Consider the following 15,075-nt stretch of genomic DNA (forward strand, 5'->3'; position numbering starts at 1 on the left):
GGAAGGTATAGCGGCACTAGAATCAAGGGGTGAAAAGGGTCTCACACGAGCACAGAAATCTCACTTTTACAACTCACGCCAAAGAACAAAGAGCTTGAATCCTCTCGCGCTATATGAACTCCGATTTCCTTATCACAGCTCTCCAACTCAAAATATGCCAAGCATGTCCTGAACCTATTCTACTCTACTCACCGCTCGCAACTTATTGTAACCACTCATAAGCGAGATGCTCAACCGATAACGCTACAGGGCCGTTCTATCTTTTCTAGAACGGCCGTCTGCCTTGACCTTTTCGGCTCCTGGCTTTGTTAGAAGCTGCACCATCGATGACCGACGCGGCGGAAGGAAGGATAACATCCTTGACAAATAGCAAAGATGACCTCCCCTCGGAGCCTGTTTGCAAAAATTCAAGCGACCATGGAACTGAGGCATTGAAAGACCTCACGTTTGGCTCTATAGCTGGTGTGATAGGCAAAACGATTGAGTACCCTTTTGACACTGTGAAAGTGCGGCTGCAGTCCCAGCCAGACACTCTTCCTCTCCGTTATCAAGGGCCTCTTGATTGCTTCCGGCAATCTCTCCGAAAAGAAGGCATCACAGGCTTATACCGCGGTATCAGCGCTCCTTTGCTCGGCGCAGCGATAGAGACGAGTAGTCTCTTTTTCAGTTACCGCATCGCTCAAACCGCGCTCCAAGCTACCATCATCTCACCCGAGAATGGCAATCCGCTGCCGTTGAGTGCATTGATAGCCAGCGGAGGAGCCAGCGGTGCCTTTACAAGCCTCTTACTTACACCAATTGAGTTGGTGAAATGCCAGATGCAAGTCCCGCTCTCGCCTTCCAGTGTTCAAGGCCCAGGACCTCTCTCGATCATTGCATCAGTCTTCCGTCACTACGGCATTCTTGGCTTCTGGCATGGGCAGCTGGGAACTCTGATCCGCGAGACCGGGGGTTCAGCAGCTTGGTTCGGAAGCTACGAGGGTGTGAGTGCGCAGTTCCGGAAATATAATGCTCGTTATACACCATCGATGGTGAAAGCAGCAAAGGAAGACACACTGCCCTTGTATCAACAGATGCTCGCAGGGGCCACAGCCGGGGTGACCTACAATTTTGTCTTCTTCCCTGCCGACACGATCAAGTCGCGGATGCAGACCGAGGAAGTCGGCGCTGGCGGGCAGGTACGGAGGACTTTTTGGGGATCCGGAAAAGCGTTGTGGCAACAGCAAGGAATTAGGGGTCTGTACAGGGGCTGCGGTATTACGGTGGGAAGGGCCGCTCCGAGCTCGGCATTCATCTTTGCCGTTTACGAAGGATTGAGAGGGTGGGGACGATAGGTGATCCTGGTGGTTGACAGGTATCTGTTTGAAGAGAATCAGAATATTCCATGCTCCAAACGGTTAGGATGATTTCGAATCGTTGTGTTGTAACGATTGCTATCTTGGCCCAATCATTACTTTATTGATCACTTATGAAGGCCTGCTACACGACAAATTGGTCTCGCAATGCACAGCGCGGATTATGACCAATAGTAAGAATGCGACAAGCCGAGATGCATTTTCGAAGGTCTGATACTGGATCATACTGCGAATGCTTTCGGAGTAGCCCGCCCGGCTGAGTCAAACAGGTTTCAAATCCGGACCTGCACTGCTGCAGAGGTGAATGACCGGACTTCTCCTACCGAGACATGCTTCCACGGGGGGTGGAATATGATTCACTGCAAATGGCTCTTAGCTGTTTCCTTGCATGATCGTTGCTCCGAGGTGATTCTAGGTACTTCATGCAGGGTTGTCCTTTTTTTCCCCCAACTCTGAGCAGGTAATCTATCGTATGCAATATGCAGCACGCATGTCGTCGAATCAGCACTATATGCATCACGGTGACACGGAAATAATGCAATATCAGGTGCAGAGAGATTTCCCTCGCAGATATTGGAGAGAGCTTGATATCCGGCCGTCGGTACTTTACTTTCTGCCAGGTAAAGTAAGGTAAGCTAAACTAAGCTAAACTAGGCTAGGGGTACCTTAGCCAAGAAAAGCAGGCTGCACTAAAGCATGTCAGTCTGAGGTTAAGCATCTTGGCAATGTGAAAGCCGGGTTTACGGTGTGGTGTTGGCATCGGCCAGTCGGGAGAGAATGTTCCAGACTTTTGCCCCAGGTGGCAGGTGGGTGCCACCGCCATTGCCACTGCCACATGGAAGCCTCGAGCATCAGCGTTTTTGACTCTTCAGTTTTTGGGAGCCACGTTTGAGAGCAATCACTCCGGAGACTTAATAGACTTAATCATTAAGCATTCTCTGGATAATCGACAAGGAATGGCTACCGAGTCCCGACTTACCTTACCTACTTTACCTTACTTCTTCCGCCAACCATCAGCATCCATGCCGATCGATACCAAGGCGTACATGTAATGACGTGCGTCTGGAATCTGGATGAGCGCGTAGCTGAAACACACTTCAATGATGTTATGATGAGGCCAGAGGGTGTGAAGGGCGGCTATCGGACAAGTGCTTACTCTCCGAGCGTGGGATACTCTAATACGGAGTACTTAACTAGTTACTTTATCATTTACGAGGACTGTGCGGGAGGTGATGAAGGATTTGGTTGGCAGATAATTTGTCACGAGTGATTTTAAAACCGCGTCCTGATGGGTGTAGATCTCCGTAATTCAATGTGATAATAATCATAATAGTGAATGAACATTCAAGTATCTTTCATTTCATGAAAAAAAATAAAAAACAATCTCCGTAGACGCTGGGCTGTGAAGCAGGTGCATTCGGGCGTAGTGTTGGTCAGCCTTCTCCTCACCGGTAATTTTCTCAGGGCTGGCAGCTTGTGAATGTGAACCCTCCTTTTTGCCCCCGAGCCTTCTTTCCCCCCGCACACCCCGAAAAGAAAATAAGGGATAAGGGGGGAAAAGAAAAACAATTGGCGCATTATTACTTATATTTCTCTTTCCCTCCAATCAATATCTCGCATTTCTTCTTCTTTCTCCAAACCCCAGAAAATCCTTCGCCAAATTATTCCATTGGCTCTCAAGACCCCAATCTACTACTTTACTCTACTTTACTTTACTTCACTTTACGTCCAAAGTTCCCTCCCACCAACGCGCGCTTGCTGAGCCTAAACAAGTACCAACACCCCTCGTCACTGGCTGACTGGCTCGCTCTCTTCTTCTTCTTCTTCTTCTTCCAATCAACACGCCCGCAAGCATCCCCGAAAACCGAAAAGTTCTCTCCCACTTCCCACTCCCCAGTAACCTACCCCACGGAAGATCGACTGCAACCGCGTTTAGGGAACAAGGCGACCTATCGCATTGCAGACTATTCTGTTCCCCAGCTTTATCGACAGAAGTTCGCATCAAGCAGCGACGTCAGGTGATTGTTGCTGGACCCAGCCCCACGGTCGCGCAAGCTGGCATTCATGCGACTCTCGGCCACTGAGAATGCTTAATTGGCATCTTACAACGTGCGTCTCATTCTTTAGTTAGACCCTTCATCCACAGCCACGAGAGCGATCACGGTTTTGGTCAGCGTTTGTATGGCGACGACGCGTTAATTGGGTTATTCATGTACTCTCTCTAACCATGATGCATCAAACAGGGTCATTAACATCGGAGCACAGTACGGAGATACCTAGACTGCTGCGATCCTTCTTCTTCAGTGTTGTGCACCATTTTCCACGGCTGTCGCAAGGAAGCAAACCAGAATTACACGAGACCTGCATACCCGACAGCGTTTGGATAACTATAGAAGCGCTTCAACACCGCCCAAGTCCCTCATAAACCACCCACACGCCATTCACACCCAGCCCCTCCGAATAACTCGAAACACTGTCCATTTAAATTCATTCCGGGTGCCATTCACCATTCACAAGTCTTACAGCACGCTGGGATCCCCAACACGTTCTGTTGATCGACAAGGTATGTTTTCGGCCTGCAGCACCTCCGCTCTCCGCGCGCTATACTCTGCCAACGCATCAAATCATCACCGCTCTTTGCCATGTCCATGCCTTGCTCCCAAATATCAACCCCGCTCCCTGTCGTGTCCATATCTATTAATGTAATCAATACTAACACCTTCCTGGCTTTGAAGCCGACAGTTGACGCTCCGAACCTTTGGCTTTCATTGCCCGCCTCATTTCATACCTGTCTGTACTGTTGGAAGAAACTCTCCAACGGTGGCGACGAAAGCTTGCCCCGACGATACACCACTAAGCACTCGCACCGCCTCATACCTACCCAAAGGAGTCGACGTCGCAGGCAATTGTGCTGCTAGTGTAAATCGATCAAGAAGAGATTAGTGGAGTCAATATTCCCTCAAATTGACGCTCGTTGTCTAGCGCCATACCACGACCGTTGAGGCACTCGGAGAATCGGTGGCCAGCCATTATCGTGGCGAACCCTGAGTCACGAGTAAGTTGACAGCGCACGCAAATCGTGGAGTCTGTTCGCTGCATAGAAGCCCAACCACCGCCTCACTGAGCAGCTTCTGTCACCCAGCCTCGGTCACGCCTTATCGTGTACTACGAACCGCAAATCATTAAAAGCACAGGGAATCTTCGGCCGATCCAGTACACTTATTGTTATTGTCAAAAGGAAAATTTCTTTTGGTGAGTTTCTGATTTGTTACTTCATCCAATCGAACGTAAGGTTTATGTGCTGGAAACTAAGAGATGCCAGGGCTGCAGCTCCGCGCATAAAAATCATCCAATCCACGCAGCCGGCTGGCCCCGCCGCGAAGACTGTGCGGAGACCACAGAGTAGCTTCTTCCAATCATAACCAAAGAAGTTTACTTTGCAGTTCTGACATCTTCAATTCCCCACACATCCTTGGTAAGCTTCCCCATGGTCCACCCTTTTCAGCCTATCCGACCCTTGATCACGCTGATTCGCGTGTGCAGGCACAGACGCCGTTCACGAGCTACATAACAAACACACAATAAACCTACTCGACCAGGTTCCATCCATGATGGATTACGCGCAGCCTCAAGCACATTCTTACGGCCAGCATCCGCAGGCGCCGCACATGCAGGCTTACTCCAACGCGCAACAGAGTCCAACAATTACATCTCCACCTAGCCAACCGCCGCACATGCAGCATCAGACACAGGCTTCCACCATCCTGCCCTCTCAAGGACATTCATACCCGACGCAGCAACCACCTCAAACAAACCACACGGGCCTCAACTATCCTCAGTCGTATGTTGGTCAGCCAAACATGCATCAACCGTACAACATCACGCCCGGCCAAGCAGCAGCTATGGCTACCGCAGCCGCGTCAGGGCAGCAGAGTTATGGCTACCCGATGCCTCAGACTTCGATGGCTGGATCACCGCGGATGGGAGGCATCGCTGTTAAAAATGAGCGAACACCACGGTCACCACCGCAAGTGCCGAATACGATGGGACCTCTACCTTCGCAGGTCTCTCAAAACCACAGGATGTCCCAAGGTCATATGGGACACTCTGTCAGCAGCCCACACGGCCAGAGCGCGCAAACAGTGATGATGGGCCACCAGCCTCCACGAAATTCTGTCCCTCCTCAGATGCCGCCACCTCCACAGCATCAGCATCAGCAACACCACGCGGCTTCTCCTGAAGCGGGGCCTACAGGTGCCGAAGAAGCGCCGCTTTATGTCAACGCCAAACAATTCCATCGGATCCTGAAGCGACGCGTGGCTCGCCAGAAGTTGGAAGAGGCACTTCGGCTCACCTCAAAGGGCCGTAAGCCATATCTGCATGAGTCGAGACATAAACACGCGATGCGGCGGCCAAGGGGACCCGGGGGAAGATTTCTAACCGCCGAGGAAGTTTCGCTCATCGAAAAAGGCGAAGGCGGAGAGCTGCAGAAGTATGCTCCCAAGGTTCTGGAGAACCTGAACAACCAGGAATCCGACACCTCAGGGCCAGCCAAATCGAGTGATTCTGCTGGGTCCAAGAGGAAATCGGGCGCTCTTGACGATGATGAGAGCACCCCTCCAATCAAGAAGGCCAAGGTCGAACCGGCCAAGGACACACCGAGCGGCGAGAGCGAAGAGGCGGATGAAGAGGACGAGGGCGATGATGAAGCATAATCGTCGCACAATATGAGACCATGGGAGTCTTCGAGCCGTTCCGAATCCTTCCAGGCTACCTCACGACTTACGCAGCGTTGATTTTCGATTCGATTCAGCAGCACAGCACATTTGGACCAATCACGATTTTAATTTACAACAACCCCAACTCTCGTTTGTCGACACATCATGCAGCTCGCAGATACCCCCTTGCGTTGGAAGAAGAATGTTTTTTATGGGATCAAGCGTTGGCGAAAGTTAGAAAGATCTTCCCTCACTGGGACAAAAGGGACCCATTTTGCAGGGATAGGAAGGATATTTTGCATGGATTTGGGGAAGCAGTGACTATATCCCTCATGCTGAACGAATCTCTTTCTCCCTGTCAGCTTGCATACAGTATGTATTGATGGATCTTGCATGGCGTGGGGAATCATTGTGATTGTAGGATCATCAGATGAGCTTGCCGCCGTGTTAGATAGCAATAATGGAGACTGGTCTTCAACGAAGGTGTCGCAGATTGCCATCATGTAGTCCATGTCAAAGCTATGGTAAAAGGCGCGATAAACATGTAGATTCATGTCGCAGTGCTGCTGTGCAAAGCTCGTGCCGGGCCCGGCTGCATTCATTTGGAAGTCAGCCTTGGCGCCGCTCTGCCGTAATTTCGCCACGACAGCAAACACCCGAAGCTGATGTGTCCCTACGGACCCTACCTCACGAGCGCAAGGGAATATCCTCCTTCTTCCCTTATCAACCATCCAGAATGATTCTACGAAGCTCTTCGCCTCTCCTCATCTCCCTGTCCCTTCTCCTTTTGCAAGCATCATGGTTGACGGGACCCGCCTCCGCAAAGAAAGATGCTCCACGCATCACCAAATCCAAACTCGATAACCCTCCCGCAGCCCCACCTCTTTACTTCGAAGATTCAGATGTCATACTTATACTTGATAACGCTGGAAACGTAATAAGATCAGAGGATGCAGGCGAGGAGTGGGGCGTGATTGACGATGTTCCGGAAGGACGAGCATTGGATCTGGTGCTGCACCCCTACAACAACGAGATGGCATACGTATGGGGCAAAGAGACTACACACTGGATAACCGACGATCGGGGCAAATCATGGCGGAGTTTTGATATAGAAGGGTACCCTGTCCCATTTCGACCGCCCTTCAGCTTCCATGCGGCAGACAGCGACAAGGTGATTGTCAATATCTGTACTGAACCGTTTGTGTGCGATGAGATGGCTTACTACACGAAAGACGCCTTCAAGACTCCTCCCATAGAGATGAGGCAGGACACCAGGAGCTGCGTATTTGCTAGGTCAACGCCGCAGTTCCAAACAAGTGCAGATGACAAGAACGACGACCGAGTGGTCTGCGTTGTGAAGGGACGGTATGCGAGTATTTGGTCAACGAGAGACAACCGGCTGGTGGTCTCAGATGATTACTTCAAGGACGAGGAGGAGGAGCCGGTTCTGGAAGGTGACCGTACTGTTCAAGGGATCATCAACATCGCTGTCGTGAAGGGCTTTTTGGTCGCCGCTGCAAGTGCTAAAGGTACGGATGAGCTGGCGATGTATGTGACGGATGACGCGCAAACTTGGCACAGAGCTGTGTTCCCCATCGATCATAAGTTGGAGGAAGATGCCTACACAATCCTAGAGAGTACCAATTATAGCATTCAGGTGGATGTCATGACTACATCCCCGATCAATGCTATGGGGGTTCTCTTTACGAGTAACTCGAACGGAACCTACTTCACCCGGAATATTGAGCATACAAATAGGAACTACAAGGGCATCGTGGACTTTGAGAAGATCGCGGGTATCCAGGGGATCGTGATGGTCAATGTAGTGGACAACTGGGAGGACGTGGAACAGTCGCCCCTTGCTCAGAAGAAGATCAAGAGCAAGATCAGCTTTGACGATGGGAGGAAATTCCAGTCACTCACCACAGACGACGACGACGAGATACACCTCCACTCTGTGTCACAAATGACCAACTCGGGCAGAGTATTTTCAAGTCTGGCGCCAGGGCTTGTCATGGGAATTGGCAACAGAGGCAAATACCTCAAGGATTACGAAGAATGTGACCTCTATGTCTCCGACGACGCCGGCTTGACCTGGCGGTTAGCAGTGAAAGAAGCTCACAAATATGAATTTGGTGACAGAGGTTCGGTATTACTGGCTATCTATGACGAGGGTCCCACAGACACCATTCAGTATTCTCTCGATCATGGTAAATCCTGGGAGAAGGCAGACCTCGGTGACAAAGTTCGTGCCAAGCTACTCACGACCACGCCCGACTCTACCAGTCTCAAATTCTTCCTCATGGCTACTACCGGCGGAGGATCAGATCTGGAGCATATGGCAATCGCTATTGATTTTGCTGAGCTTCATGAACGAAAATGCAAGGACAATGACTTCGACCGGTGGCCTGCGCGCGTGGACGAGAACGGAGACCCGACTTGTATCATGGGCCACAAACAATGGTACCGCAGACGCAAGGCCGATGCCGATTGTTTCGTAGATCAAGAGTTCAAGGACCCTGTACCAGAGTTCGAGCCTTGCGCTTGCGCTAATGAGGATTTCGAATGTGACTACAACTTCGTTCCCAGCGACGATGGAAGCGAGTGCATTCCGGCTGGAACTTTGCCAGTGCCTAAAGATCAGTGCGATGGTTCAGATGCCAAATACATGGGCAGCTCTGGCTTCAGGCTTATTCCTGGCAACGACTGCGATCGAGAAGCCAAGGGTGCTGTCGCGTTGGACGAAGAAGTAGAGCGGTCTTGCGACGATACCATCAGGCCACCCGCAAGTGGAAAAATAGCAAAAGAGCTCTCAACTTTCCGTGCAAGACGCTTCGAAGAGTACTTCTACTTGGAGAGGACTGACAGGAGTACGGGTACCGACGAGACCATTGTCATGCGGACTGACGACCGTAAGGTTTATATTACTACCGATGCTGGTAAGACCTGGGATCAGATTCTCGAGGATGAAGAGATCACGGCCATTTACCCTCACCAATATTTCAATGATGTGGTATACTTCCTTACCGGCAGCAAGAAAGTATTCTACTCCGTCAATAGAGGGGTCACTATTGGCCATTTCGAAGCCCCAGCCGAGCCCACTCGAGACAAGCTTCAGATCCTGAGCTTCCATGCTGACTATAAAGACTGGCTCATTTGGACTGGTGCGGTGGACTGCGATGGATCTAGCAAGAGCAATTGCCATAATGTTGCCTTCTTCAGTGAAGACAGAGGTGCCACTTGGGACCATAGATTGCGTTATGTCAACAAGTGCGAGTTCATCAAGAAGGAAGGCCGTGGAGGTAACGAGAAGCTCGTGTACTGCGAGCAGTACCAAGACGAGAAGCCGGACAACCCTCTGCAGCTGAAGTGGAGCGACAACTGGTTCGCAGACGATCACAAGCCATTCAACGATATCATAGATTTTGCCACCATGTCTGAATTCATCGTTGTAGCTGCCAGACGGGAAGATGACCGTGACGCTCTTACATGCCATACCAGCGTGGATGGCAAGACGTTCGCCGACGCAAGATTTCCGCCGAGCTTTGAGGTGCCTGCTCAGAAGGCTTACACGGTGCTGGATAGCTCTACACACGCCGTCTTCTTGCATGTAACGGTCAATAACCGCGAAGAGTCTGAGTATGGTTCAATCATCAAGAGTAACAGCAACGGCACATCCTATGTCATGAGTCTCAATGGCGTCAACAGAAATGGTCGGGGATATGTCGATTTTGAGAAGATGCTTGGCCTCGAGGGAGTCATTTTGGTCAATACTGTTGCCAACATCGACGAGGCCGATCAGGGTAAATCCAAAAAGCTGAGAACCATGATTACGCATAACGATGGTGCTCAATGGGCACCTTTGCAAGCCCCATCTAAAGACGCTGAGGGTCGTAAATACGAGTGCGATCCTAAGGACACCTTGAAATGTTCTCTGCATCTTCACAGCTACACCGAGCGCCGGGATCCGCGTGCTACATTCTCGTCTCCGTCAGCCATTGGTTTGATGATGGGTGTCGGTAATGTTGGCCAGTATCTGGGCAGGAAACCTGATGCAGACACTTTCATCACTCGAGATGGTGGCGTTGAATGGTACCCTGTCAAGAAAGGCAACTACATGTGGGAGTACGGCGACCAGGGTTCAATCATCGTCATTGTTGAAGAGGATGTTGCCACTCGATCTGTTTTCTATTCTCTGAACGAAGGCATCAACTGGCAAGAATATGTCTTCGCAGACGCCGACTTCACTGTTGCGGCCATCTCTACTGTTCCCTCTGACAAGTCACGGAATTTCATTCTGTGGGGTAAAGAAAGCGCAAGTGGCAGCAACGTTGCTACCGTCAATCTTGACTTTACAGGCTTGACGGACAAGCAATGTGAATTGGACGAGAAGAATCCAGAGAAGGGTGACTACCTCCTCTGGGAACCCAAGCATCCTACTCAGAAAGACAACTGCCTATTTGGACATGTTGCGCAATACCACCGCAAAAGACCTGAAGCCGAATGTTATAACGGGTTAGACATACAACATCTGCACAGCATCTCCCGAAACTGCGATTGCACGAGGGAGGATTTTGAATGGTAAGGCTATCATCTTCAGTCCCGTTAGAAACACATTCTTGCTGATACGTTTATGTAGTGACTACAACTACGAGGTCGGCAATGACGGCTCCTGCCAACTCGTCCCTGGTCTACCGCCCCCCGACCACAGCCAAGCTTGTGTCGAAAACCCGGAATTATTGTCCTATTTCACTCCCACAGGCTATCGCCGCACTCCACTCGACACTTGCAAAGGCGGCCAGGAACTAGAGTACACGTCAAAAGAAATACCCTGCGAAGGCCATGAAGGCGACTTCGACCGTGAACAGCGCAAGAAAGGTCTCAGCGGGTTCTGGTTCTTCGCGCTGGTATTCGTCTTACCGGTTGTCATCGCAGGAGGAGCCGGGTATTGGGTCTGGGCTAATTGGGATGGCAAATTTGGACGTATCAGGCTTGGAGATTCAGGCAGTGCGTTTGATGCAGACAAGCCATGGATCGCATGGCCAATTACGGCGGTCAGTGCTGTGGTTGCTGTGGTAGCTACGTTGCCGCTTCTGCTCGCGAGCGCGTGGAGAGGGATTACCGGGTTGTTTGGAAGTGGAAGGACGTATACGCAACGGAGCGATTTTGCGAGAGGGGGAAGATACGCAGTTGTTGACCCAGATGAGGACGAGTTGTTAGGAGATGATGAGGAGGAAGAAGTGTAGGATAGGATTGGAAGGGAAAGAGGACAGCGGCATTGTTAGGCGTTTCTGGTATTCAGGGAGAATGATAGGGAGCGTGCATTCCTTCCTTCCGGGATGTATTCTAGTCGTAGCGAACTTGAATATAATGGAGCGGTGCGTAGATACCAATCGTTTACGCTCAGCAGCTTCCACTCCTTCCTAGATATCGACAGACTGATCCTAGCTTTTGAGTTCATACCGACCGAGTCGAATCCTCATTCCTCAACACTCTACTTCACACCATCTTTCCACGGGACATTTTTCCTCCATTCGATCCCATCAAAATCTGGACAATGCACTCTGAGCCAAGCCAAACGCGAAAGGGGTCTGGCCAATTTGGTCTTGACGACCGCTCCGTAGAGGAGCTCAAGGAGAAGGCCATTGCTGCGAAGGGGCGGGCATACTGTAGGTGCTGTCTATCTACCATGTCTATACCTGTCCTGCAGAGCATTTGCATCAACTTGAAAAAACACTCGTTCGCTTCGAGACGACAGGATCTTGAGGCTGGAAGGATGTAAACTTGTTACGTTGGTGGGATCCCATCTAGTACCTATGCAATTCTCCACATTGCCCAAACATCTACGCCCTTCTCGTTGGATCGTCGAGGATTTCTCCTCCTTGTACTTTGTCGATCTATCAATGCCGTCTGCTCACCTGCACCCTCATGTACTGATCTCCGTGCACACAAATATACCACTATATAATCCACGGGCTGATGCGAGGGCCAGGTCCCTACTCCCACTTCCGCGTCGGTGCCGCTCTGCTGTCCGAAGACGGCTCCATCGTCATAGGAGCCAATGTGGAAAACGCGAGCTATCCCGTCGGGACGTGTGCCGAGAGATGTGCATTGGCGACCGCTGTGGTTAGTCGACGTTCCGTGTCCCATTCTCGTTGATCTCTTTTCCACGAGCCCACTTCAGCCTTGTTTACGTTACTCTATCGCTCTCTCTCGCGAGCATTGGAAACCACGCGTCCACCCCCGCAGCGGTTTGTGTCCTTTTTCGAACGTCAAGAGGGTAACGACGGGCGCAGACGCAAGGCCATTTAGCCTTCAAAGCAATCGCTGTGGCCACGGACATCACCCCGCCGGGTATGTGGACCGTCGGAGCGAGACTCCCCTCCGTGCTCTTCTCCTCATCTATAAGAACACAAGAGGACTGACCGGACATGAGAAAAGCGTCACCGTGTGGCATGTGCCGTCAGTTGTGTGTCGCCGTCTCCTCCCACGCCTTTTTTGTCCACCTCCACACAGCGTCTCTCACAACATCCACTGACCGTCCAACACCAGCATCCGTGAATTTTGTCCCCTCTCAACACCCATATTCATGTACGACAAGGACGGGAACCGTGTGGTGAAGACGCTCGAACAAGTATGTGTGGACTGTCTTACTTGGCTCGAGCATGGGTCCGATACTGATTGGCGGTGGGTGCAGCTGCTACCCATGAGTTTCGGACCTGAGGATTTGAAGGGAGCGAATTCGAGGTAGTGGAAGGGTAGGGTGAAGAGATGGGGAGGATGGGTTGAGCCTGTTGAATTGAAGGGGGTTGGTAAAGGGGTGAAGAGGAATGGTGCACCAAACAGAGAGGGGGTGCACGGTTGTGAAATGGCAAAAATTGATGTAATAGCGCTTGAATTCTCAACGCTGGCCCATATGGAACCCAAAGGTCACATGAACCAAGGATGACCCGTCTACCAAAGCAAAGTCATAGCCACTTCATGAAGGCTGGGGACAATGACAGGCGGCTGTTCAAAGGTGACACTGGCGTAAGAACATCGCATGGTTTCGGCAATACATCCATCTATGCTTTTTTCATGCTCAACATTATCGTCGTAACGCTACTCCAGCGACACGTACAAACACTTCCCTTCCAACAAGCCTTTACTCTTCATCCCCACCCGCCTCTGTCCCCTCGATTTCCTCCCCGTCTTCCTCCTCAAACGTCCCCACCGGCACCTCATACAATCTCAACAACGCCTTATTTGGATCCTTCACGAGGACGTATTTGCCATCTTTCATGTTCCGGCACATGTCCACAATGGTCCGGACGATACCCCAGCCATTAGCGAGGTTGAGATTCATTTGCTCAGCAAATTTGCGAGGATCGTAGCCGACGACGCCGAGGATGACATGTCGGTCGGGAATTTTGGGGGAAGCTCGGGATACGAATCTGTCAGTAAAGGTTAGCAGATTGTGTGGCAGAGGTAGGCGGACGGTGATAATTGCTTACCCGAGTTTCATCACGTCTGCGCCAGCCAATATAGCTTGTGTAGCCCATCTCGCCAACTTGCAGCTGTTGTTCTTCATCTCCGTTGCTACCACCGCACCGCGCTGGCTCGTAAGTTTGGTCCTCCAGTCTAGAGCACCGCCGCTACCTTGTGCCTTATGGTCAAACTCGTTCAGTGCTTTCAGGGTGAGTAATTGATCTTCGCCGCTGATATTATTCTTCACAACCGCATCGATCTCTGTGCGGACGATCAGATGCAGAGGATCTTCGTCTTTCTCGAGCGAGAGGTCGAAGCGTCTATATTTGTAGGCTTTGGATGCTAAAGGTTCGGTCTCTTCTGACGGGTTGTAGAAGGGGTTTTCGTGCTGCATTTCCAACTTGCTCGTTTCGCTCTCCATGACGGTTTGATTCGCAAAATTGTGATTAATGAAGGTGGCCTCAAGCGCCAATGCGCCGGGGAAATTAATGCTATCTTTATTGCCCTCGCTCGCTTCCAAAGGTGCATCCGCGGCATTCTCGTTTACAGATACCATATCCAGGGACGAGCCGTCTCGCTTGTCAAGATACAGTTTGCTACCTTGCTTCGTAATGACTAAATCCCAACTGTAGACGGATCGGGGAGCGCACATGAGCATGGAGAGGATATTGTCGGTGGCAAAAATGGTGGCTTCGTCTTTTTCGGCCAGTTCTTGGATTATGGGATCTGAAGAGGTGGTGACATTGTACGCAGCGCGATCCACGACGTTGAGTTTTCGCTCCGTATTCTTGACAGGAGGCTTGTCGTAGCCGCGGTCATAGTAGTAGAGGAAGCCATAGCTATCGATGTCCTCACCGGCTGAGGTTTCAAGGTTGAGCTTCAGTAACCGGGCGAAGTCAATCTCTTCTAACATCGTCCAGTCAGGTTTGATGTTCACAGAGGAGTCGCGATTTCGTTGGGGCTTGTCATAATCTTTCCAGCCGAACCTTCGTCCACCTCGTCCGCCTCGAGCACCTCCCCGTTGGTCGTAGAGGTAGGCTTGCTGACCACCGCGGCCGCCCACTCTTGAATTCTGGAACGTGCCTCGTCCTCCACGTTGGTCGCGCCCGCCTCGTCCTCGACCTCGGAATATGGTACCACCGCCACGCCCGAAGCCTCGAGTCTTCGTTGAAGTGCGAGTATTGTCGACCACGGAAAAAGATGATTCATCTTCTGCTACTTGAACCGCGAATAGGCTGGACGTGCCAGCACCGTAGACTTGCTGATCTGCGAACATCAGCTTTAGTACTCTAACGCTACTATTTTGGAATACGTTACCCCTGTAGTTCCTATTATATTGCTGCCTGCCTCCTCGTCCATCTCTATCTTTGCCCTCAGTTGTCCAGTCCGCCATCCGGCCCAGCTTGTCTCCCTTCGAGTATGGTGCGTATGGAACGCCATCCACGAGCGCATCCGTGGTGGTGGGTGGACCCCATGAATCTTCAGACGGCAGGGCCGTGACTATCGATGAGAGAGAGATAGGCATGTTGCAGGTT

At 51.1% G+C, this 15,075-nt stretch overlaps 5 protein-coding genes across 5 annotated transcripts; 4 read left to right on the forward strand and 1 right to left on the reverse strand.

The window, feature by feature from the left end:
- Nucleotides 1-326: 326 nt before the first annotated feature.
- HO173_005383 (uncharacterized protein) lies at nt 327-1,334 on the forward strand (the record flags this gene model as incomplete). Its single annotated transcript, XM_037307301.1, has 1 exon — nt 327-1,334. The coding sequence occupies one exon, from the start codon at nt 327-329 to the stop codon at nt 1,332-1,334; it is 1,008 nt and encodes a 335-aa protein (XP_037165941.1).
- A 3,629-nt stretch (nt 1,335-4,963) lies between these two features.
- On the forward strand, nt 4,964-6,070 carry HO173_005384 (uncharacterized protein; the record flags this gene model as incomplete). Its single annotated transcript, XM_037307302.1, has 1 exon — nt 4,964-6,070. The coding sequence occupies one exon, from the start codon at nt 4,964-4,966 to the stop codon at nt 6,068-6,070; it is 1,107 nt and encodes a 368-aa protein (XP_037165942.1).
- A 739-nt stretch (nt 6,071-6,809) lies between these two features.
- Nucleotides 6,810-11,319, forward strand: HO173_005385 (uncharacterized protein; the record flags this gene model as incomplete). Its single annotated transcript, XM_037307303.1, has 2 exons — nt 6,810-10,654; nt 10,713-11,319. The coding sequence occupies 2 exons, from the start codon at nt 6,810-6,812 to the stop codon at nt 11,317-11,319; spliced, it is 4,452 nt and encodes a 1,483-aa protein (XP_037165943.1).
- A 311-nt stretch (nt 11,320-11,630) lies between these two features.
- On the forward strand, nt 11,631-12,824 carry HO173_005386 (uncharacterized protein; the record flags this gene model as incomplete). The annotated part of the gene is made up of 6 exons (XM_037307304.1): nt 11,631-11,742; nt 12,066-12,199; nt 12,370-12,427; nt 12,515-12,542; nt 12,626-12,707; nt 12,771-12,824. The coding sequence occupies 6 exons, from the start codon at nt 11,631-11,633 to the stop codon at nt 12,822-12,824; spliced, it is 468 nt and encodes a 155-aa protein (XP_037165944.1).
- A 393-nt stretch (nt 12,825-13,217) lies between these two features.
- Nucleotides 13,218-15,065, reverse strand: HO173_005387 (uncharacterized protein; the record flags this gene model as incomplete). Its single annotated transcript, XM_037307305.1, has 3 exons — nt 13,218-13,506; nt 13,567-14,806; nt 14,858-15,065. 3 exons carry the CDS (start codon nt 15,063-15,065, stop codon nt 13,218-13,220), a joined length of 1,737 nt encoding a protein of 578 aa, XP_037165945.1.
- Between the last annotated feature and the right edge of the window lie 10 nt (nt 15,066-15,075).

Source organism: Letharia columbiana (genome assembly GCF_014066305.1).
Source record: "Letharia columbiana isolate WasteWater2 chromosome Unknown Sc0000014_s0, whole genome shotgun sequence".
Lineage (NCBI taxonomy): Eukaryota > Fungi > Ascomycota > Lecanoromycetes > Lecanorales > Parmeliaceae > Letharia > Letharia columbiana.